Source organism: Prunus avium, chromosome 3, assembly GCF_965620075.1.
Source record: "Prunus avium chromosome 3, drPruAviu1.hap1.1, whole genome shotgun sequence".
NCBI classification, from domain to species: Eukaryota; Viridiplantae; Streptophyta; class Magnoliopsida; order Rosales; family Rosaceae; genus Prunus; species Prunus avium.
Window position 1 is genome coordinate 9,998,636 of NC_142286.1, and position 24,971 is coordinate 10,023,606.

General features: G+C 36.0%; 2 protein-coding genes and 1 pseudogene across 2 annotated transcripts; 1 reads left to right on the forward strand and 2 right to left on the reverse strand.

The window, feature by feature from the left end:
• Positions 1-714: 714 nt before the first annotated feature.
• LOC110769665 (ubiquitin receptor RAD23b) lies at positions 715-6,516 on the reverse strand. Its single transcript, XM_021973689.2, has 12 exons — positions 6,318-6,516; positions 5,795-5,956; positions 3,766-3,804; positions 3,595-3,671; positions 3,467-3,505; positions 2,362-2,539; positions 2,155-2,289; positions 2,017-2,082; positions 1,528-1,575; positions 1,331-1,440; positions 1,152-1,239; positions 715-1,040 (listed from the first exon to the last, which is right to left on the reverse strand). Exons 1-12 carry the CDS (start codon positions 6,381-6,383, stop codon positions 924-926), a joined length of 1,125 nt encoding a protein of 374 aa, XP_021829381.1. The 5' UTR covers positions 6,384-6,516; the 3' UTR covers positions 715-923.
• Positions 6,517-12,397: 5,881 nt separating this feature from the next.
• On the forward strand, positions 12,398-13,367 carry LOC148295582 (uncharacterized; annotated as a pseudogene).
• A 10,676-nt stretch (positions 13,368-24,043) lies between these two features.
• LOC148295583 (uncharacterized) lies at positions 24,044-24,971 on the reverse strand. Its single transcript, XM_088250530.1, has 2 exons — positions 24,221-24,971; positions 24,044-24,189 (listed from the first exon to the last, which is right to left on the reverse strand). Exons 1-2 carry the CDS (start codon positions 24,969-24,971, stop codon positions 24,044-24,046), a joined length of 897 nt encoding a protein of 298 aa, XP_088106656.1.

A 24,971-nucleotide genomic window follows, 5' to 3' on the forward strand; every position in this document is an offset into this window, starting at 1 on the left:
GAAACTTGGAAATTAAATTTTTATCGGGTCAAATTCTAAATTTGAGGTCATAGAATGAAAGTGCATGTTGTAACATTTTTCAGAGTTACGATGAATTCTGGTTATGGAAGTCCCAAGGCTCAGATTGGGCATGCAGGTGAAAACAAGAGTCAGACTATCGGTTCCAAGTCAAGAGGTCCCAAATACCGAATTTTAAGACCAGATTGAAATGTATGTGCGATAATGTAAAATTGGGCAGTGAGAAAGGAGGGTTAAAAAATACTGAAGGCCGTTTATTATTTTAAAAAAATAAGAATGATTTTGAAAATTAACTTTTTTTTGAAAATAAAAAATGAAAACTGTTATATAACATGTTTATAGTTTTCACCGAAGTGGTTATCAAACAAACCCTTAGTGAAATAATTAAAAAAATTTACGTCCCTAAAGTATACTTAAATTGAAATAAATTTCATACAGTATAGGAACAATACCAAAAATCGATGACAGAATAAGGATGCTAATTCTCTGATAATAATAAATAAATAAAGATGACAAGATGTAACATTTAAAAAACACAAGTTAAAATAGAGAACTATAATATTAAAAGAAAAATAAGTTAAATAAATTCTGTGTTTATTGAACCCCTATTGTTCTTGAGATGCAGACGAAAGATATTTTTTCGAAGGAAAAAGAAACTCAACCTTTCCTTTGTCAACATACTGTTCTCACAAGAAATAAACCTCAGCAAAAGATGTTCTATTTAAAAATTCAATCTGGCAAAAACAATTACTATTAATTAAATTCATTATCTGGGGACATAAGTTGCTCCAAACACTACACGCACTACCTGAGTAAAGATGCTGCAAGTGTCAAGGATGCGGATTCAAAAGAATAAAACTATGAATCCAATGGGGTAAGCATAACTGGGTGTCTAGGACAATCATTCAATCCTCAAAATCTCCAGCATTCTCCAATAAGTAGTTTGCTGCCAATTCTTCATTGCGATCGCATGCTAAAAATGCCTCGATGACCAAGGCCCTATCAAATCCCATTGCTTCGAGCTATAGAAAATACCAAACTAATCAGTGTGTGTAAAAAGATTACATGCAACAGTTCTCAGGAACAGAAAGAATACATACTCGTTCAATCTTGATAATAAAAAAAATACATACTCGTTCAATGGCCTCCTGCTCAGCCGGGGTTACGTTGATGGCATGAGGCATATCTTGGTCAGGGCCATCAGGCTGATCAAATATGTCACTGGAAGATGGAGTACTTTTATAAGAAAGGCAAGTCATGATTTAGACAATTTCTACGTATGAATTAATTGGGTCTTTTTTATGATACTCACCCTTCAGAACCCTCAAGAGGTTCATTTATTAACTGAAGGAACTCAGTGTGGTGTTCCTGAATTAATCTTAAAAGATGGGGATTTTGCTTTCCAAGCTCCTGCAGCATGGGCTGTAACAAAAGCAGCACAAAGCAACTGTGAGACATTTAAAAGAAAACATCACAATTTTTAATCTAAGACATAAAGCAAATGCAAACCTGTAAAATTTGTGGATTTGCTTGCACCATTGAGCGCAACGCTTGGAACTATAACGAAAACAGACATTAAGTAGAGCAAACCTTACATAGTCAACAAGTGAATAAAACATGCAAACTGAATCAAACATGATCTCCAACATTTAGTATTTCATTAGAAGCATGTAATAGAGCTTTTGTACTACTATATGACATAATTTAGCCAAACGTGGCTTGCTACAAAGAGAATGATATCTTCTTTTGGTTGCTTCTACAACATTATTTCTTCCCAGAAAATACAAGAATGAAATAAAAATGTAAAAATAAGTGATATGATAAAAATGTATTATAAACTCGTATACTATCTCCACTCAACACATGCGCCATCTACCCTGTTTCCAATACCAATATTATAAAAACGTCAACAAGTTCAATTGAGTTGATTTGCTGATTTATAGAATCCAATATACAGAATATACATCTTAGTTGGAAATATTATAACAGGAAGCTTACCTGGCGATTATTCCTGAGGAAGGCGAGGGATCCAGGTGCACCAGCACCAGCACCAGAGAGTGTTTCCTGGAGGACTCCAGCTTAGATACACAGCTAAGTAAATGTAAAGGAAACATATCCAACAATCCTACATTTTACCTGAGGAAACATATTCAAAGGAGCAGAGTTAGGTGCTCCAGAGACAGGTGCAGCATTGGCTGCCCCTGTTTCAGTTGCCTGGCTTGCCGGGAAATGTCCTACCGGCACTGCAACTTCTGCTGTTTCTGGAATACTCTGAAGAACACTATGTCAGCGGCTAAATAAAGATCAATATAACAGCAACAAGTTTAAGAAATCTAGACATACAGAGTACAAGTAGTCAACTGCTCTCTCTGGATTGTTATATGCCGCTCGAAGTGCACGTGTAACTGTTTCTCTGTCCCAGTTTCCACCGCCCATATCCATTATTTGTTGAATAGTCTGCTCAAGATTAGTACCAGCAAGTAAAGTTGAAGCAGCTTGACCATAGGTATCAGTATGCACACTGCAGTTGAAACAGGACTTAAATCATCATGGTCTATGCCAATGGAAGCAATAAACAATGCAAGGGGAACCCAACATTGTTTTTTTTTTTTTTAATTTTAAATAAACACTGTTCTTTTAAAATACATTAAAGAAAACAAATTAAAATGAGGACTATAAGAACAGTCTCCGGATTACCCTAAAAAAATTCAAATTCATACCACACAAGAATATATTATAAATATGCCTAAACTAAACCAATAGCATGCCAACATGGATAATACATTCACTACATCACTGGATATTCACATTGAGCAGCCCATCCTAGCTACATCTACATTAATTAATAATTATCTGATTGTATATATAGAATTTGTTTAAGCAAGTTAAAAGTTAACAAACAACCTGGTCAATAAACTTAACTAAGTTCAGGAGCTTGACTTCAAGGCTCAAGTCACATGTACCAAGATGGTTTTGGAAAACTTTGCATTGACAGTTAGCATCCAATTTCAACCTTAATATCTGATTACAGACCACCATTGCAAACTGCAATCTTCAAAATTAATTTTATAACACAGTGATTGTGCATGCTTTCTGTTTGATAAATAAATTAACTTAATTAAAAGGAGCCAGTGGGCACAAACCAGGTATACAAGAAGTATACAAGGCTAAAATCATAAAGAAACAATGAAGGCCATGAGAGGGAAAAGGAAAAGAACTCTAGTCATCCACGTGAAAGTGTCAAAAAAATTAGCCTTCAACTCGAACAGAGGATTCCAGCCTTCAAAAGATGCTTAGTAAAATTCATTTCAATCACTGTACTTGATTCCGCGGTAACAACTGCAACTTAATGCAACAACCTAAGGTAATTCAACTCTTAACCGTTGTACAAGTATCTTCAGCCCTTGCCATAGATTGTTAAATATAATATCAGGATAAAGAATCATACTTTGCAGTGTCGGAAGCAGATATGGTACTCTGTACGGGTCTGCGGCAGCACAAAAAGTAAAGGTTTGTTAAAGAGAACTAATTTAATCTAAACACAAGTTCAAAAGGCTCCTTGTCATGTAAACTCACGGTGGTTGTGCAGGAGCTTCAGGTCTGGTTGTAGAATTTGTGGTTGGTGGAGTTGCAGGAGGATTTGTGGAAGTAGGCTGCAACACAGAGATACAAGAATTAGCTTAAACATTAAAATACAACCAGGAAAAAAACCGCCCAGAAAACAATAAGAACGATTGATAATAATACCTGAGCGGATGAAGCCCCTGCTAAGCCTGAAGTTTTACTCTGAAAATTGGCAGAAAGAAAATGAGACAAAAATGGTAGGGACAAGGGCTTATGCAGATTGCAGACAAAGCAGACAATAAAACAAGTTTCTAAAGTCGTCTGCCAATCTTGGTTAAACTTTAGAATACAGATAACTTGTGGTAAAGCAAACATGTATCATTGAACATATACCATTAGCAAATTAAACTTCCAGAACTACCCAAATCAATTAGCAAAGTACAAGGAGATGAGAACATATACCATTGAACAGACATATGTCTTTAGATGGTATGTCTTTACAAAATAATTCATGCTCCAGAATGGATATTACATTTCTTAGATGATATATCTTTACAAAATATCATTTGTGCAAGCCAACGAATAAAAGAACAAATGAAAATCTGATTGCATGTCAACTAAACAATATATAGTGATTCAAAACAACTTAATCAGGAACACAGCTAATATATAGTATCACAATAAGAATATTAGTATACCATCAGAAAATAGGCATTCTTGCTTCATTAGAAATAAGAGTGTTTTTTTTTTTCCCAGCATAACAGCAGAAACAATTAATATATCCCAAGTTTCTAAAAGACGATAAACTGTATACACAACCTAGAACTGTTAATCATAGTTAGTAAATTTGCATATAATATGCACATTATGCACATATGTATTTTTTAAAGTACTTCCATCTCCAGAACACTTCCTAATTATAGAAGACATGTTTCTCAAAAAACAAATGTATTATATGGGTAATATACGGTAATATACACATGCATATGTATTTTCACATTTAATACATGTATTATCACATATGTTTCAATAATATAGGTACAACTTGCATATTATACATGTATTTTTCACGTATTATTATAAAAAAATACTAAATTAGAACTTACATATTTTTCACGTATTATTATACGAGTAACTTACATATTTCATTCATATGTTTCCCATCCAATATTTTATTAATTATCCCCTAATTCAATCTCTATTTCCCTTTTAGTAATATTACTAGCATAAAATCTGATTCAGTTTTAAAGGATTCTCTCATCGTTACTGAATTGTAGTTTTTTTTTTGTTTTTTCTGCTTTTTCTCTCTCTAGCCTCTCTCTCTCCCTCTCATGCTCACACATACACACAGACTTATCCTTCTAATATCAATCAGATGAGTGTTAACTTTTTTTGTATTTTTGTAGATTATATCACATTTTATTGAGTAAAAAATAGGGCCTTACCTTCTAAAATTGGTTTCATTTATGTACCTCACTTTAGAACAAACACCAAATAAATTCTTTGTTAGCCACGCATTCACGGAAGCTCCATTAATTCTTAAAGTTGTAGACTCTTGCACTCCATATAATGACAATTACCTTGACATATTACTCGAAATGCCAACATATTACTTCCAAAGCCAAAATTATTAGGCTCAAATCCTCAGCATTGTTAGACTAATATCTGATTTGATTAAATCATAAACTATAAAAACTAATGAAACTTGTCCTCTTCCCAAAATAGAGGTGTGGAAGCATGTGTATCTTGCCGCATTTATTAATTATCCCCTTCCATACGAATGTTTAACCATTACTCCCATATAGGTAGTGGATAACTATTAATGTACAGAAGCCAATAATACTGTACAAAAGTCATGGCCTAACTTATAGTATACACGTTTTTGGCAGAAAAGTTTTGCATTACCATTACCTACTGTTTTTATATGTTTCATCAGATTGAAAGTAAGACCAATCATGATGAGATAAAACACATATGTCCAAACTAGCAATATCTCTATTATTACTGATTTCTAGTACCAAAAATTGCCAAACAGCACATAGTAAGAAACTTCTTTACTAATCTTAGAACCAAGAGCAAAGTATCCAAAAGTGAAGTACGGAAATCATATAATTGATTAAAAAATCAATAAATAAATAGTGGCAGCCATATTTGAGTAAGAGCAACTTTGAATATAATTAGCACATTGCCCTTGGATTTAAGAGAAAAATACCTTGCTAAGCATGACAACAAGAAAACCATCTTCTGTGACCTTGTTGTCAGCCAATGTAGTTTCATCTTTCAAGACCTTTCCATTGTGAATCAATAACTGCTGCCCACATGGATAATTATCTTTTCCTTGTACATCTTCAATGTTCTTCTTCACAGCCATAACCTTATATTCAAAGTAATAAATGTACATTATAAATATATTAAATTTCAATGCAGCTAATTACATCAAACTTCTATACAACAACCACTTTGTATTAAAGTTATTCTTTTATGCAATTATGTTCATGCAATATGTAAGTAAATGTGCATATAAATAAAATAAAATAAAATATAGATATATTTAAGCAAAATTAATGACATTTCAATTCTTGTGGTGCCCAGAAACGAAAGAAAAAGTTTCAAAAATCTGAATTTTCATTATGTTTTTTATTTCCTTGTTTTCTGCCTAGCTATACAGACTGAACAAGAGCAAAAAACATTCAAAATTCAAATAAAATAAAAAGGAGATGAAGAAAGATGCTCACGGTGTCAGTGGGCTGAACCCTAATTTCGAAATGGCTGCCTTTGAGGGTCTTTACAGTGAGCTTCATCTCGGCGAATTGGAAAGTCCAGAAACGACAGCGTCTGGATTGGCGAGAGAGAGAGAAAAAAAACCCTAGAAAAGCAAAAGGCCGAAGCCTCAACGAGAAGGGAACCGAGTGCAGGGAACGAGTAGGCACTATATCAGTCTTTCATTTCCTTGGTAATAAATAGTGGACTGCACGAGTGGCGCACGTGACTTAAATGGAAATTGTGCATGTGGTTTTTTGTAGCTTGGAATCGAAGTGAATATAAGAGCTCGTTATGACGAGAAGGTACTTCTTTGTAATGATCACCTTAATTCTAAGAGCATCTCCAACAGTAGTAGCAAATAAAATTCTTCAAATTAAAGTTTGTCGACTTACGTGGTAATTTGAAAAGCCTTATTTGCTACTTGAATAATTTTTGCTCCAACAGAATCTTCAATTCAATTAATGCAATATCATGGAAAATAATGAAAACATATGAAAAATGTATGTGTATTTATTATATGAAAAGAAAAAAATGCATTTTTTTAAAACATTTTCAAGGTAAATTTTGTTTTTCCAAAGTAAAATTAAATATTTGAAGAGCCAAAGTCAATTTACTAGTCCTGAAGAGAGAGAAAGAGATTGCAGCTTTGATAACTGAGGTTAAAGAGGCTGTTGGAGAGAGTTTTTATTATGTAACTCACCTATTTTAGAATTCCAAAGTTGTTGAAGAGGTTGTTGGAGATGCTCTAAGTAATTTTATGTGATAAATGGGCTCGTTTGGGAGTGATTCTAAATAGGTCAGAATTCCTTTTTGAAAGAAGTACCTCACATCCGCTTCTCCATAAAATCACTTAAAGTGCACAACTTATTAGTAAAAAAAAAATATTCAATTGATATATTCCTCTCTTCAATACTATATATGATACAGCATATATAATAAAAAAATTACTTTCACATAATTCTAACTATTTACTTATAATATAAATAATATTATTCTAAGCATTGTTGGTTTAATTTGGTAAGTTATTTTGGGGTTATCATAAAAGTATGAGGATACTTTTGGTATAAAATTTGGGTACTAATGGCCCATGATTACCAGCAATCGCAATATTGCCCAAATTATAGAGTTCAACTCCTGAAAAATGAGGTGTGATTGTTTTTTTTATGCATGTACCATGCTTAATATGATTCCCAAAGTGTTAATAAAACACTGGAATGACCTTGAATAAAAAGTAACTCTCATTTCATATTAGTAAACATGTCATTGTGGTGGATAAAAAAGTAACTCTCATTTCATATTAGTAAACATATCATTGTGGTGGATAAGAATCACGTAGGCAAAATACTCGATTTGTTGGCCAGGTAATATTTTTATTTCTCAAATAATTGAACTTTTCATAAGTCTTTAACTTTTTTAATAGTTTAGTATGTTGCAATAACATCATATTTTTGAATTCAAAGTAGTTATTAAGGCAATTTGTACCAAATTATATCCATTTGTAATCACTAGCCTCTCCGCATGCGGTTTCGCGCCTGCAAGAGGCTTTTTAAAAATATATATATATATATTTTAGAATTAAAAAAGATAATGGGTAGTTGTGTTCCATAAAAAGAGGATCTATTATCTGATTTTTCTTTTAATTTTAAATTTTTTAAATATGAAAAAGTGGGAATTTACCATAGTATCCTCATTTAATTAATAATTCAATTCTTAATGTTTGCATTAACCAAGGGCATTTTCTGGTATTTTGAATGTTTCACCATTCTCTGCCTTTTGCTTTATATATATAGATAATAATATTGAGTGCATAACTTGAGCTACACGCCCTTAATTTTAATCCTTGATTAAGGATTTCATGGCACTTTATATTGTTTAAGAAATCGATTTAGGCGATATACTTAAGATATTTCATAAGCTTATTGAAGGATTTCCTTATAGCATGCAGTCTTGATTAATATAAATTGAACATACATGCTATGAATTGCACATCAAAAGAATAATTATATCTCATATGAATATGGCTGCATGATGGGATACCATAATCATATCTCTACCGAAAACCCTTACTCCATATTAGTGATTTTATGTCACTTAATTATAAACACTAATTCATAACATTCAAGTTTACAATTTGGTGTAAAGCTATAGTTCAATATCTCTTGCTTCTTATAATGTTAATTAGAATTCGCTCTTTCCATTTGCCTAATCACGTAACTTGTCAAAATTCATGAAATATGGTGTCATACTTTTCATCAAGCACTTAATGATTTTAGTAACTAGGATAAAACCAAAATTATCATTGATTATCATCAATTCAAGATCCTACAATTCTCATGTGCATGTGCATGTGCATGCATTATTTATAGCATTTCATTGCTTTGGGAGTACTCATGCCACTTCAGGGACTTTCATATATCTTTTTTGACAACCATCTTTTCTAAAATGAATTGTTTGTCCAAACAGACGCACATGCGATATATTCGAAAGCCCTCCACCCTCCACCCTCCACCCTCCACCCTCCATTATGACAAAATCCTAGTATATTCAAAATTCCAAGTTCTAACCCCAACAAACAATTAACGATTCAATTACTAGGATTCATATTCAAAGAGAAGGGGTTTTGTCAAATTTCCAATTAGTTTCAGAAAAATATGAATTATAGTCTTCAAGGTATGGGAAGGTTTAGTTTCGAAAAGAATGGGACTTTACGCGGGGTGAGTTGGGATTGATGGTTGTTGAAGAGAGAGAGAGAGAGAGAGAAGGGAAGACATAGAAAGAGGGAGAGAGAAGGAAAATGGGCGGGTGGTGGAGAAGACAAAGGAATTGATGGGGATCGGAGTCCGGACATAGGTCACCAACCACACACACGAGCACCGAAATCTAGGGCTAGTGCAAACTCACATATACCGTAGCAAATCCATGCCACAAATAAACTATTTCATTAATCATCAACATAAACTCCCCTACAACTATTACATTAGCCTTATTTATAGGCTTTACAAGACTTGGGCACCAAGGCTACTTGGTCCAAAAGTAAACTAATTAATTATAAAATCACACCTAAATAATAAAAGTTATCCTAAAACTACCTAAATAAGAAAATACCAATATATCATGAAATAACTAATTAAATGGTAAATATCTATCTTGATCCACCCATATGCTCCTGCATCAGACTTCCCTGGTTGGAAAGAATTCGTCCTCGAATTCAAGCCTTTGATTGAGGAAAATCCGAATAGAATCTTCAATTGCTTCATATTAATTCTGGATCTTTTAGCATCCAATTGAAACCTTCCTTTCCAAATAAAAAGATATTTGGAATATTTCGTTATTCTCAGCTTCTTCTTACTCCTTCTAGGAATGCAAATGTTTCTCTCTAGAATCTTCAATCGATTGACAAAATCAACCAAATTTTTGGCAACCTTCCAAGTGAAAATATTAATGCTCATAAAATCAATAATATCTTCAAGAGTTTTCTCAATTCTCATCTCTTCATTGTTCGGATCAATAAATTGCGTATCAAAATTGCTTTGAACGCCCAAACAATTTTCATTGCAAGTTCCACAGTTGCAAGGATCAAATATTGGAGGTAAATCCAAATTTAATAACTTTGATGAATAACAAGATGCACCAAAATTAACAAATCCATTTATACATTCAAAGACACAATGAGAATAATCGTGCCCCTCTTCACTTGACTCACACAGCGGAGCGCAACAATGAAAAGGGCTATCTCCCTCGTACTCCCCGTCGAGACTCCCACGGCTTAGAGTATCGATGCGAGCTACTCGGTTCAGATAAGGGTTCACGCATCCCTCCCCGTCAGAACTCTTACCTATTTGGGTTCGAGCTTCGATGCGAGCAATGCGTTCCGTAAGTTGCCGTAGCATCCTCCTAATTTCCTCCATGTCGTTGTAATTGTCAACACGACCCTCCATCCAAAAACCTCCCCGAGAAAGCAGATCTTGAGCCGTAGCTCTGATACCAATTGATGGGGATCGGAGTCCGGACATAGGTCACCAACCACACACACGAGCACCGAAATCTAGGGCTAGTGCAAACTCACATATACCGTAGCAAATCCATGCCACAAATAAACTATTTCATTAATCATCAACATAAACTCCCCTACAACTATTACATTAGCCTTATTTATAGGCTTTACAAGACTTGGGCACCAAGGCTACTTGGTCCAAAAGTAAACTAATTAATTATAAAATCACACCTAAATAATAAAAGTTATCCTAAAACTACCTAAATAAGAAAATACCAATATATCATGAAATAACTAATTAAATGGTAAATATCTATCTTGATCCACCCATATGCTCCTGCATCAGGTGGGGTTCGTGGTTGTAGTGTAGATGAGAGAGGGGGCAAGCAGTGGCGGACCTAGGAATGTTTCAGTGGAGGTGCAATTCTTAAAAGCTAAAAGCTATAAAATAAAATAAAACTAAAAAAAAACTAAATATCCTTATAATTTAAACAATACTAATGTCATTCATAATTGATGAAAAAAATAATAGTTCAAAAAAAACATGGAAACCTCTTTGAGACATTTAGTCAAATACTAGCCAAAATTTTAAACAGTGAGGAGTATGATTTTTGAGACATCAATTGTGTAATGTAATTAAATTTACATACTTATTCATCTAAGCAGAAAAAGGAATCCTAAAATATAAAAGTGAGAAATAATAATGAGAAATAAAAGTGAGAAATAATAACTTGTAAAAGCCACAAGAAATATTACCTCATAAAATATATCTTCAAGACTAACCCATCAGCACTTAAATTTGCACTGAAGAAATCTTCGAGATGGGAAGTAATTTTGGGTTGTGGGTTTTCTAGATGGAAGGGAATCCTAATATTCTCACATGGTTAATTGATTATGGGATAATTAAAAGGTTTTTTTGAGCTGGAAGATAATAAGATGGTTAAAGTGGTAATTTGCTGAAAGTCAGAATTGCATCAATCAATACTCCCCGTTTCATTAAATGCCTTTTGAGCTGGAGGATAACAAAGACGACGTCGTTTGTGCTGCAACAAATTGAAAACCAGAAAACCCAAGTCATCTTCCTCGTTTTGAAACCCCTTGCAACACACCTCAGATGCAGAACCTTGGGACCAGCAGAGGTGCATAATCCAGCCTCTTCACAGGACTTCCGGCAAGGGGAGGAGCAATTGCACCTCCTTGCGCCTCTGTAGGTCCGCCTCTGGGTGCAAGGAGAAAGAGGGAGAGAAGGGCGGGTGGGTGTGAAGAGACAGGGGGTGGAGGGTAGGATAATGTTTAGAGGCGGAGGTACATGGGGACCAGTGCTGTCACCGGCCCTCACTAAAATTTTATTATAAAAAAATAAAATACTATTATGCAACTCAATTGCCAAAACTATATTACCAAAGGACAGGACGTGGCCTAATGAATGGGTCTTAGCACAGTGATAGGACATATATGGACTAAAAGTAGTATTCAGCCAAACGTAAATTACCACGTGGGCCTTACTGACCAGCCAAATTTCCTACAATCATACTCTACCCATTCCCAAAATGATTAGAATTATTATTAGAATGATATATTGCCTTCTTGTATAAATCAATAAATTTGAGCCCTTTTCTCTTTTCTTGGGTCAGAAACATGACCAGACCAGACCAGCCAGTTGCTTGTGAGTTTTTTTTCTTCTCAAATTCTAATTATATTATCAAGTTTTTTATTTCTATTGATTTTAATGGGTCTTTCAATTTATGTGTAGATTACCAAAGGGAAAAAAAGATTTTGGAGATATTTGGTAAATCGATATTCAACTCCAAGTATGTACTTGTCTATCCCTTGTAATTTTTCTTGTGTAGTATGTAATTTTTTATCCCTTTAATGCAATTGTGAACTTGTGTTGATGAATTTTTAATTTTATTTTATAAATTTCTATATACATGATTCTCTATTAGTTTGATTAATATATTGCTTTGAATTGAATGCTCAATTTGTTTTGGTTTATAAGTTTGAGAAGATGTTCATAATTGTTTCAATTTAAATTTAGTCCATATATGTGTTTCTGCTATGGAAAGATTTCTCAAAAGAAAACCAAAGTCTGAGTTAGTGGAGTCATCACCTGCAAAGAGTCAAAAGAAAAACGAAAGTAGTTTAAACCGAACTACAAAAGTTAACTTGGAAAATCTGTCAGCTGATCCAGGATTACATAATCAAATATTGAGTTACCATCCAAATGTTCGAGACCATGTTCGAAGAGCCTGTCTCCAAAAAGGTCCTTGTCAACCTCGAGGGCATAATTTTCCTTACAAAAATTTTGGAGCAAAACAAAGACGATTTAATCCTGCTTAGTTTAGTGAGTTTCCTACTTGGTTAGAGTATGACATAGAAAAAGATGCTGCCTTTTGTCTATGTTGTTATCTCTTTAAACCTGATATTGGAGAGCAATCTGATGGTGAATCTTTTGTTGGTGTTGGATTTTCAAATTGGAAGAAAAAAGATAGACTACAAATTCATGTTGGAGAACCGAATAGTGCCCATAATAAAGCTTGGCGAAGTTGTGAGGTCTTATTAAACCAAAAGTAGCTTATTGAAACAATTCTCTCAAAACACTCAAACCAAAATCGAATTGATTATTGAACTCGTTTTGGTGCATCAGTTGGTGTTAGTAGGATACTTTAAAACAAGGGCTTCCATTTCATGGGCATGATGAATCTAAAAATTCAACCAATCAAGGGAGTTTTCTTGTATTTTTACAATGGCTATATCGTTTCGATGATGATATAAAAGCTGTCACGCTAAAAATGCTCTTGAAAATATGAAGTTGACATCACCTGATATCCAAAAGGACATTTCAAGTGCTATTTCAACTGAAATTATCAATGCAATCATCAGGGATATTGGTGATTCATTATTTGCCATTCTTGTTGATGAATCATGTGACATGTCTTCAAAGGAGCAAATGACCATTGTGCTATGTTATGTGGATAAATGTCATGTAATTGAGCGTTTTGTAGGTATTGTGCATGTTACAGATTGATGAAGAAAAATGTGAACCTCCCAACATAATTTCACTACCACTAATTAAATAATGGGGTTTTATTATTTTAGGTTCGACCCATTTGAGACGCAGTGTCTCTTAATTACAATCCCTTACTTCAAGGAAACACCCTTTGATTCCATCATAAAGAAACAAAACGTGTGTGTTTGGTTTTGCGACTGCCCTTAAGTCGAACCCCAGGGTGCCTACGTATCCCTTGCGGGAATCAAACCACTCGTAGTTCAAGGAATTGCAATGAATACATGACTCATTGCAAGGAAAATTTGATTTGAATTGTTTTGAGGAGTGTTTGAGTGAATTTAGCTGAATAAACTAGGAATTCAAATATGGAATTGTGTTTGGGCAAATTTGGTTAAGAATAAACCATGGATTCTATTTGGATTTAAGATTTGGGCGGTTACATCTAGATTGAGTCTCTAAATTGCCTACGTACCCTTTCAAAGGGATCAAACCAACGTAGTTCGGAGAATCGATTTGGAAACTAATGGATAAATGTGGCCCACTAATTAAGAATTTGTGTCTTCGAGACAATTTGGAGATGTTGAAATTTTCATAGGTAGATGACCTATGGGAAAAATTGGAAATTAACGGGTAAGCGTGGCCCACTAATTGAGAATTTGTGTTTGAGAGATTTGAATTTAAGCTCATTGAAATTTGCACGGGCAGATGACCCATGGGAAAAGTTGGATGGTTTTGTACCATTTTTCCTATTGTCTCCAAGAAAAATAATGAGAAATTTCGATTAACCCATTAATTTTCTAAAATTGACATTTGCACTTGGAAAAGTGTTCTGACGAATTTGGTTAGAATAAACCAAGGATTCAAATTTGGTTGCGGTTGAGTCTAGTGGGATGCTAGACTACCTACATACCCTTGATGGGATCAAACCGACGTAGTTCCAAATTTAGAAATTAATGGGTAAGTGTGGCCCACTAATGTAGAATTTGTGTCTTTGAGACAATTTGGAAATTTTAAGATTTTCATATGTAAATGACCCATGAGAAAATTTGGAAATTAATGGATAAGTGTGGCCCACTAATTTAGAATTTGTGTCTTTAAGACAATTTTGAGATTTTAAGATTTTCATAGGTAAATGACCTATGAGAAAAATTGGAAATTAATAGGTAAGTGTGGCCTACTAATTGAGAATTTGTGTTTGAGATATTTGAATTTAATCTCATTGAAATTTGCATGGGTAGATGACCCATGGAAAAAGTTGGAAATTAATGGGTAAGTGTGGCCCACTAATTGAGAATTTGTGTTTGAGAGATTTGAATTTAATCTCATTGAAATTTGCATGGGTAGATGACCCATGGGAAAAGTTGGAAATTAATGGGTAAGTGTTGGCCCACTAATTGAGAATTTGTGTTTGAGAAATTTGAATTTAATCTCATTGAGAATTTGGATGGTTTTATACCATTTTTCTTATTGTCAATGTCCAAGAAAAATAATGAGCAAAATTTTCTACAATTGACATTTGCATTTGGACCCAAATATGGCTTTGAGGATTTTTAAAATTGATCAATTAACCATATAATAGGCAATTTAGGGCTCCGTAGATTTAATGAGTGTTTATTTGATCACTCATTAAATACTTTGGGCTTTTGGGAATTAACGGGCAATTTTTGATAACCAATAATTTGTTTATGGGCCTTGACATTTTTCATCAGTTGGATCATGAGCAAGGAGTCCACATTAGAGAGACTTTGAGACCCACATGCCAATTGAAGCTGAACTGATATCTGTTTGCCCCTTTAAATAGAATTGAACAACAACTTTGAAAGACTAAGCAAGTCGAGAGAGACGATACAATAGTGGGCTCATCCTGTTATTTCCTCATTTTCTTGGCTTCAGAGAGAATTGAGAAAGATCAAACAAAAGGACCATGCGATATGGCCCCACTACACCTTTTTTTTTTCTTGTTTTGACACAACAACATAACCTCACCCCTTTTTATTTATTTTTTTTTATTTTTTATAAAGTGTCCTGTTGCCATTTCTTTTTTCCTTTCCTTATGTGCAACACGAGTTGAGTTTCATGGAGAGAAGAGAATCTTCCAGACAATCCGACCTTAACAATTTGGGTGTAGTGTATTCAGACAAGAGCCTTAACATAGCTCCTTTGCTCATCTTGTTATTATTTGTCTTGACCAAGGTCTTAAATATCGGTTGTATCGGAAATATCGGTAGGCCAAAAACACGGAAATTTCGATGGAAATATCGGGATATTATCGATATCGATAAAAATTGAATAAAAACCACGGAAATTGTAAGAAAAACTTGGAAATTTTTATTGAAACTTTGTAGGATGTTTATTTAGGCAATTATCTATTAGTTTATCATAAAAAAATTGGAAGGAAATGCATTACATGATAGATTTAACTGATTTAAGTTGATTATATAGCGAGCGGGCAAACACTATGAGTGTAGAAAATATATAGTAATTAATGAAAAAAGATTAAACACACCATAATCAAAAGAAATTCACAACAAAAGGAATGGTGATTTGTTTCTGTACACCCCACATCTAGGCCCCAAACAAAAGAAATTCACAACAAAAGGAATGGTTATTTGTGATTATAAACTACATATCAATTGTGACTGGACACATTTTATTTTATTCTCAAGATTCTTTTATCTACTATACTACTATTTCCTTTAAAATGTTCATAATTTTTTTTTAAAGATGAAATAAGATTTAATAAATAAAAGTTACATAAAAAAAATCATAAACTACTATTTATATAACATTTCTAACAAAAACAGAAAAACAAAAGGCTTAATATGCGAGCAGCCCAAATGCCAAATAACCTAATTAATAACCCAAATCCAATTAATAATAATAACCCTACTTTCTTTTTCTTTTTTTTATGAGAGAAGGGGGTTAAAGAACCCCAAAAGCAAAACCTAACCCTACTTTCTTAACTCAGCCGCCACTCCCATCTTTCCTTTACCTCTCTTTTTTTCTTTTTTTTTTCTTCTTGCCTCTCTTCTTTGTGCCGACACTCTCATCATTCTCTTCTCTCTGTTTTCTTCTTGAGCTCAAATTTTGCAGAGCTTTCAAAACAGAGCCAACAGCAACAGCAACTTGCTTCAGATTTTCCAACCATGCCCCCAATCTAATCACTCCCAGTCTCACAAGGCCTTCAAGATCCATCAACATATCGCGAGATCATAGAGGCAAGGTTCGAATCTTGCGCAGCGCAACAACATAATTTTCAGCATTTTTCAAGTTTTTTTGTCAACATATCGCGAGAATCTCGATATTATCGATATTCTCGATAATATCGAGATATTACAGCGTTTTTTGTGTTGAAGGTGCTTGATAATATCGAGCTCGATATTTCGGCGATAATCTCGGCGATACTATTGACATTCTGACGAAAACAGTTTGGTTTGTTCCCAGTTGATCGCCACCTGAAAAAAACGAAATTATCGCCAATATTTCGGCGATAATTTCGATTTTTAAGACATTGGTCTTGACAGAGCAACATGGCCCTTTTTTTTTGGCTAAGACCTCCATCCTCTTTTTTTTTTGTTACATCTTTTTCTTCTCTTTGGCTGATACTTTCCCTGCCCAAGAAAAGAAAGTGTGATCCCTTCTTATTTGCTAGCAGCAAGAATATCATCAATTGACTGTTGTTGGTGATGGGTTCGACTCCAAAATGGATTGATCCTCCATAGAGTTTATGGTTTTCCTTCCGAAATGGATTTATTATCCAAATACAATTTTGGGGTTTCTCGCCCATAAGGATTTCTCATCCAAATAAATTTCAGGGTTTCTCACCCAATAATGGATTTTATATCCAATGATTTTTTGGGTTGCTCACCCATGGATTTGCATCCAAATGGTTTTGGGGTTACTCACCCATGGATTTGCATCCAAGAAATTTGATTCAAGGGTTGCCACCCCACATGGATTGCCATCCATTTGATTGATTAAAGGGTTGCTGTTGCATTCCTAAGAGGACACAAATTAATGTGCAAACAACCAATTAAAAATACCCGCAAGTGCACGAATCTAACGAAGTATAGATTATGTAAATACGGGGTCGATCCCACGAAGAACTTGTCGGTTTCCTATAAGTTCTAGTTTGAGTACGTAAAGAACACTTAATTGACACACCACAAATGCACAAATGCAAAATGGAAACTAAAAATAAGTAAAGAAATGTAAAAGAAATGAAACAACAAAAGAAAACTAAAGAAAAACACAAACAGCATTTTCTATCACCATTTTATCACCTATTTATCACCTGTGAACAGTGCTGTGAATAGAATCGTGAACAGTGAAAAATGAACAGTGACGACCGGTCGTTTTTGGCAGAGTCGAAACTCAAATTTGGACGTGATGAGCGACCGGTCGTTAGGTGAAAGCGACCGGTCGTTAGGTGAAAGCGACCGGTCGTTTTGCACAGAGTCGAAATTCTCTGCTTTTCAGTTTCGACCTCTGTCCAGTGTTTTGCCTATAACTTTCCAACCGTTTGTCCAAAATTCACGTTCTTTATACGGTTGGATTCAGCACAGAAAATACAAGAACACAACGCGGACCAAAAGTCCAAAACAATTACAGAAAGAAATAAAATTCAGTAACAAAGACACATAACGTGTCAAACACGCAACTCACACACACATTTGGGGGGGGGGGATTTTTGATTTGTTTGAAGTGACCTATTTCTATTGCATGAAAGTAAATGGACTTTAAAATTGAATAAGAAAGGCAGAGATGAAATATCAAAGAGTGGAATCAAGATGTAACAAACACTAGGGTTTCGGAATCCACCCTAAACAATTCTACCAATGTTCATGGATACTCAAGTGATGAACTCTAAACGTGTTGTTGAAGATGTTCGCAATCAAGACCAGTACGAGTGGCTCAAGACGCATTGATTCTCTCTAATGTACGTAAAGTGCAGTACGAGTGCTACAATACTTGTGCCTTCCCTATAATCGAATCTAGGTGTGCTTAGTACTTTGATTCAATTACAAGAAAAACCCATTAAGTTCAAAGAGAATATGAACATCACAAGAACCCTAATAGCATGGTGTTTACATTAGGTATTCAAGAAACCAATTCACATGGATGATTCTTACTTCATCCATTTATTGCTTAGGATAACATGAAGATACACATAATCCCAACAATCTCAAGAAGCATGCTTTCAAAGGTGATCAATCAAAGAAGAACATACATCAAGGATAGATTAATTTGGTGAATTGGAATTCATCAACAATATCTAGAAATTCATACACTCAAGCATCAAAACAATAAGGTAATCATGTTTAGGGCTTCAACCTAAGCCCTAGCTATGGAGTTTAGTTGCTCATACTTATTCCAAATACAAGCTCAAAATAAAATTAGAAAGAGTTTACAGATTTTGAGAAGATGATGAAAGCTTCAAGGTCATCAATGGTGGAAGCTTTCTTCTCCACTTAGCTTGGCTGCACCTTGGCTTTCTCCAAGCTCCAAACTCTCCAAAATCTGCTCTCCTCTGTGTAATCTCTTGAATGACTTCCTTTCCCACGTTCAAAAGGCTCCCCAACTTCAGATTGCAATTCCTTTTGCTTCCCTCTCTCCTCCTTTCCAGCTTTTGCCTTTTAATATTAAACTACCACCTTTGATAAAGCCTTAGCCCATTGTCCCCTTGCCATGATGAAGCTTTGTCCTCAATAAGATGCCAATTGCTTCAGAAAATATCTCAAAGCTAAGGTAACTTCTTGTTACCAAGAGTTATGGTAACAAGAAAATCAAGATAACACAAAGGAGGTAAAAGCTGGCCAAATTCGGATTTCAGAGCTGTGGTAACATGCTGGATTGGTTGGATAGGCAATACTTGTCCAATGGAGCTCAAATTTGGATATGTTGTAGTTAACATCCATTGGAACAAGTCTCAGAAGATCATGACCTCATCCGAGCACCAGAGCATGTTGATCCCAGGCCAAGAAGTTGACCTACGAAAATGAACAAAATCAGAATTTATAACCAATAATGCACTTTTAGCTCATTTTCATTCTAACCAAGGTAAAATCTAAGAAAACACAAAAAGGAAGTAAAAAGCTATAAAATGTCAAGAACTAACTCAAAATAGTGGGTGAATAACATGAAAAATCATGTGTAAAAATGAACCGAACAAACTTCCCAAACTTATCTTTTGCTAGTCCTCGAGCAAAACAGAAACTAAAACAAGACTCGAAACAAACTTTCCGAACACTTTCCAAAGAGAGAGCGACTCATGCAAACGACTCAAAAGTTTTCACAAGAAAAACTCAGTTTAGACATTAGTCACAAGGCGGCAAAGTTCAGAACACAACATGCTCAAGTGTAGTAGTGTGATGGCCAAATGAAACTCATTCTCCAATTTCAGTTTTCACACAACTTCAAAAATCATACCAAGCACAAATGTAACTTCAAATCTCACCAAAGTTGTCCTCTCACAAATGAATCACTCGGAAGAGGGTTACAATGCATCACTCAATAATAAATATGAGAATAGAGTTAAACCATAAGGGACTTAACTCACAATTAGCAAGATGAAAAACATGCATGAATATGATCTCAAGAAGGATGCTAAACACTTAAAAGAAGAAGAAAGTGTGCAATTCAAACACATGACATTTAGGATCAATTTAGGTCTTTATTATAGGTTGTAATGGGGCTAAGGGTGCTAGGTGAGTAAGAAATGAAGGATATGGATACAACAAAGTCCAAGGAACTCACAATGTAAGAGCATATAATCGTTGACTAAAAGACTTTGAAACATCACGCTTGAGATTTTCACTCTTTTTTTTTTTTTGGTGATCAAATAGACCACAAAGCCTTATACCTCCACTAATTACGATTCACACTCCTTCCTTCCATTTGAACAACCAAGAAACATGGAATTGAATTTGAAACCATTGCCACTTAACCACGACTTTTCTCTTTTCTTTCACCCTTTTAGTGAAGTAATCTCTTTTTTTCTTTTCTTTTTTCTTTTTTTTTTTCGAAATGTAATAACAAACTTCCCAAACTTACCATGAAAAACACATCTAAATTAAAGCTCACGAGTTCCTTAGAAAGGTAAATTCTTGTTTTTCAGGCTAAGGCTAGAAGTAATAATTGGTTACTTGAAAGAAAAGGCATACATATAGGCTCAAGGTGGTTAACAATGGAAAATCATGCTTAAGCATGCATAGGGTTTGCTTGAAAGGCACAAACGGTCCAAAGAGGGCCTTAATATCATTTCTCAAATGTCATGTAATCAAATTGCACAAGAATGAGTGACTTTTAAGTGCTCAACCAAATCAATGAATAATGAGATCAAACAACAACTCAGATGACAAGAAAAGTAAGAATATGTGTATAACACTCATGAATTGAAGCACAAGGCTCAAAGCTCACATTATATGGTTATACAAGTCTAATTCATGCTTGATACAATTCTTTGGATCATGCAAGTCCCTCAACTAGAGAATTATGAAACAAATGGCAAGTGCGTAGAGGGTTTCAAACATATCATGCTAGAACGATGTCATTTAGTGAATAACAAATTATTATTATTATTATTTTTTAAAAAGCATTTTCAATCAAGTCATTTAAACATTCATCACAATCTCATCATATATGTCTGGAAAGTGACTTAAGAACAAAAAAGACTCAAAACAGAAAAGAAAACAAAATAAAAGAAAGTAAGAATTTAAGTGAAACGAAAAAGACTTGCTATCCCTTCCCAAACTTAGAAACAAACATTGTCCTCAATGTTAAAGAATTCAGGCATCAACAACGTTATAACAAGAATTAAAGGGAATAAAGCAAGTAAATACAAGAACAAACACGAAAAACAACTACAACACGGTTGCAAAAACAAAAACAAAAACGAAACCAAACAGAAACAAATAAAACAGTAAGCCCTAACAACAGTCCTACGCACGCAGAAATCCAACCCAAAGAAACGCACAAACCAAAATGAAAGCCCAAACCAAACGAAAGCCCAAAAGCGAAGAAAGTAAATAAAACAGAGAAACCAAGTCAGAAGCACAAAGAGCGAGGACTCAGTAAAATAGAAAAAAGTGGGCCCTGAAGTCTCGGCACCTGTGAATCACGGGATACAAAGTGAGAGACGTGTCGACCAGCAGCGGTCTCTCTCTCGGTCCCAAGCAAGAATTATTGGCTTCATAGGAAGGTGTGACGACTTTCGTTTCTCAAAAGTGCTGAAAGGCGGAACTGTAATTAAGGGGTTGGGGACCAGGTGAGGTGACCTAAGGGGATAGGCCGTAAGGGCAGCGCAAAACGCAGAAGCGCCGTGTCTAGGGTTACGTAGAAACTAACTCTATAAAAGAAGAAGAGAAAGAGTTGGGGAAAAACACACAAACGCAGAAACACACAACAGAGAAAAGAAAGAACAAAAGAAAAGAAAGTTCAAATGGCTTCTTCCTACCCATTCTCGCTGGATCTCAACCTAGCTCCACCGACTCAGACTCGGGGCCAAGCAGTGGCACCAGTGTGGATGCCCTACTTTGCCTCTGCACGGGGGCACGTGACAGTGAATGACTCGATACTGCTGGACAACGATGTTGCCCTTGGAGTTGCTAGAAATCTAGTAACTCCCAAGGATATACGGGTGCTGGGATCAAGGGATGACAACCGGGTCGTGAGCGATGCTCTGGCACTAAGCGTGCAAAGCTCGGCAACAGTCGCAAGTGTGGGTCATCGCCTAATTGCGAAGTCCCATGAGGTGGAGGTGCTAAGAGGTCAGTTGGCGGCGGAGCGAAGTATGGTGGAAAAGTGCCAGAGTATTATTAAAAGTTTAAAAAGGGAAAGGGCAAGGATAGTGGAGGTGAATCGACACCAGCTAGAGGCGTTGCGGGAAGAGAACCAAAATCTCTCAAAGATGGTAAGTGTTTACGCCCATGACATGAGAAAGCAGCTGGAGGACCTGGACCAACCGGGTAAACGCAAGAAAACAGATCGCGAAAGTAGGTATGCTCAAGCTAAGAGTGCGATCTTTGGGAGCTCGAGTGATGAGCCCCAAGAGGCTGTGCGTGAAGCCCCGGAAGAGGATAGTCATAGGGCTAAACTCAAAGGTCCAATGGCCGAGACACCAAGCACTGTGAAAAAGTGATTCTAGTGTATTCTTGGTGTGCCTGTTTGTGTTGCCCTTTCCGTGTAAATGTTTTTTTTTTTTTTTTTTTTTTCAGAAATAAAAGAAATGAAGTTGCAAAAGAAAAAGAAGCACACTTCCCAAACAAAACAAAGACGACAGCCGAAAGGGAAAACACACTTCCCAAAATTAAAATAAAACAAAACAAAACACAAAGCACAAAACAAAAAACAAAAAAAAAAAAAAAACGTAAAACACCAGAAAACACGGAGGTAAAAAGAAAATTAAAGTGAAAGTAGAAATGCTCCCTTCTAAATGCATGCGACCGCAAAATCCTCGTGAAGCGTAGGTATCGAGAGAAAATGGCAAACAGCTGGACCACAAATCTCTCATCAGCAGACGTCTATTTAAACCATGCCTCTGCAAGCGGAAGAGTACCCTGCATTTCTTTCTGCAAACTCAAGGAAAACCATCAAAAACATCCAAAAACAAAACAATGGCATCCTCATGCACTCACCTTGATGATCTCAACCTTGAGCTGTCACTAGCACCACCAAATTCCCAGATAAGGGCTCCTCCAACCCCTATCTTCCCAAACTCCTCATACCACCATGGCTCGGCCTCAAACTTCTCTGAGGTGGTGCCGCGAAGGGCAGTAATGCCGGATGGCATGACTGTCAGCAGACTGACAGTTGCAGATCACCTGCATGTGGCGCAGAGGTCTGACCAGATGGCAGTGGACGAGTCCCACAATCTAACCGTGCTCAACGCGGTCTCGGCCACAAATTTGGGCATGCGCCTACTGGCGAGAACACGAGAGTGCGGGGCACTGAGTGAGGAGGTGGCGGCCCTGAAAGCTCTGGTGGCGGACCTGCAGAAGCGGCTCTACAGCGCCAACCAGCATGTAGAGATGCTGCAGAAAAGGAACGAAGATCATGTAGAGCTGCTGCAGATTCTACAAGTAAGAACAGACAGAGGCAATTAGCAGAAGCCTCAGCTAGCTCAAAATGCAAAAGAAACAAGTGATTCAGAAATTTATTGTTTTTTTTTTTTTTTAAATTTTTTTAATTTTTTTTTAATTTTAAGTTTGTGTGTAGAATCACATGTTTTGGAATGAAATAAGCATTTGAGCCAAAATTCTGAGTGCATAATCATAAAGCAACCTACTTCCCAAACTTATATGAAACAATGTTTATAAATGATGGAGAATTAATACTAAACAATGCCATATAGAAAAATTGGGATGGATAATCACAAAATAAAAAGAAATAGTAAACAAATAAAAGTTGAACTAACAGTAAAAGTTGAAACAAACAAACTAATACCCGTCTCAAAATATAACCCAAAAACAAAATAAATTAAAAGTTCAAAAGGGTACAAAGCTCAAAGTACTACTGATCATCATCAGTCTCATCATCATCATCACCATCAACATCATCACCATCAACATCATCACCATCAACATGTGCAGAGGTCCCGGGATGACCTGGCATCTGGAGGTGCGTCCAAATGACGTCAATGGAAGTGCTCATATTCTGCATCTGCTGAATCTGGAGCTGCATCTGCTGGTATTGCATCATTTGCATGTCCCAGATGGCTTGATGACTGGGGTCCCAAGCAGAAGTGTCGATACTGGGAGCAGGTGGGAATGGCGGTGGTGGTGGCATATGGGGTGGCACCGGAGCAGGTGCAGGTGCAGGTGCATGGCGCCTCTGAGAAATGCTCTTGGACACAGAAGTGTCCGAAATGGGACCCATGGGCTCAACAAATATATCATTAGGGCGAGCCCTAACCCCTGAGCGTTCACATAACATGCTAACAAGGCAAGGATAATATATGATGTGTTTCTTACGTGCACAAGCCCTTAAGCGTTCAAAAATAATGTCATCAATAGGTAGGGAAAAAGTTCCCTCATGCAAAACTTTCAGGATCTTGACCCCTACTATGGGAATTTCCGACCGTTGGCCGGATGGGTAGATGTTGTGGCGCACAAAGCTCCACAGGATGGCAAAGTAGGGTGTCAACTTACCCTGAATGAGGACATTCTTTTTGGTTTGAGATGCAAAGGCAGCAGGGTCAGCATAAAAAAGTCTTTCAGCTGCGCTTTGCATATCAAAATCTCTATGTACATATTGGGTCCACTCCTCAGTATCCCCCTCAGGCAAGGGAAGAACGTCAGAGATAATGGAGGTGGATAGTTCAAAATTTTTGCCCCGAACCGTAAGGGGCACCTCTTCATTATCTCTAAAGTTCCTCCTAGGGAAAGCAGCATAAAACTCTCGTACAATTGATTCGTTGTATTTTTTATAGAGACGAGCTAAAGGTAAGAGGTTTCGGTCCCTAAGAAGGTGCCGGACTTGAATAAGTCCAGCGGTTTGGATGGAGGGACTAAGATCTAGGTTACGCTCAGTAACCACAGTGGCAGTGAGCATTGCCTCTTCCGGTTGAGGTGCACTTCCGGAAGAAGATGCACCTCCTCGGGTACCTTTTCTAGCTCTAGACAT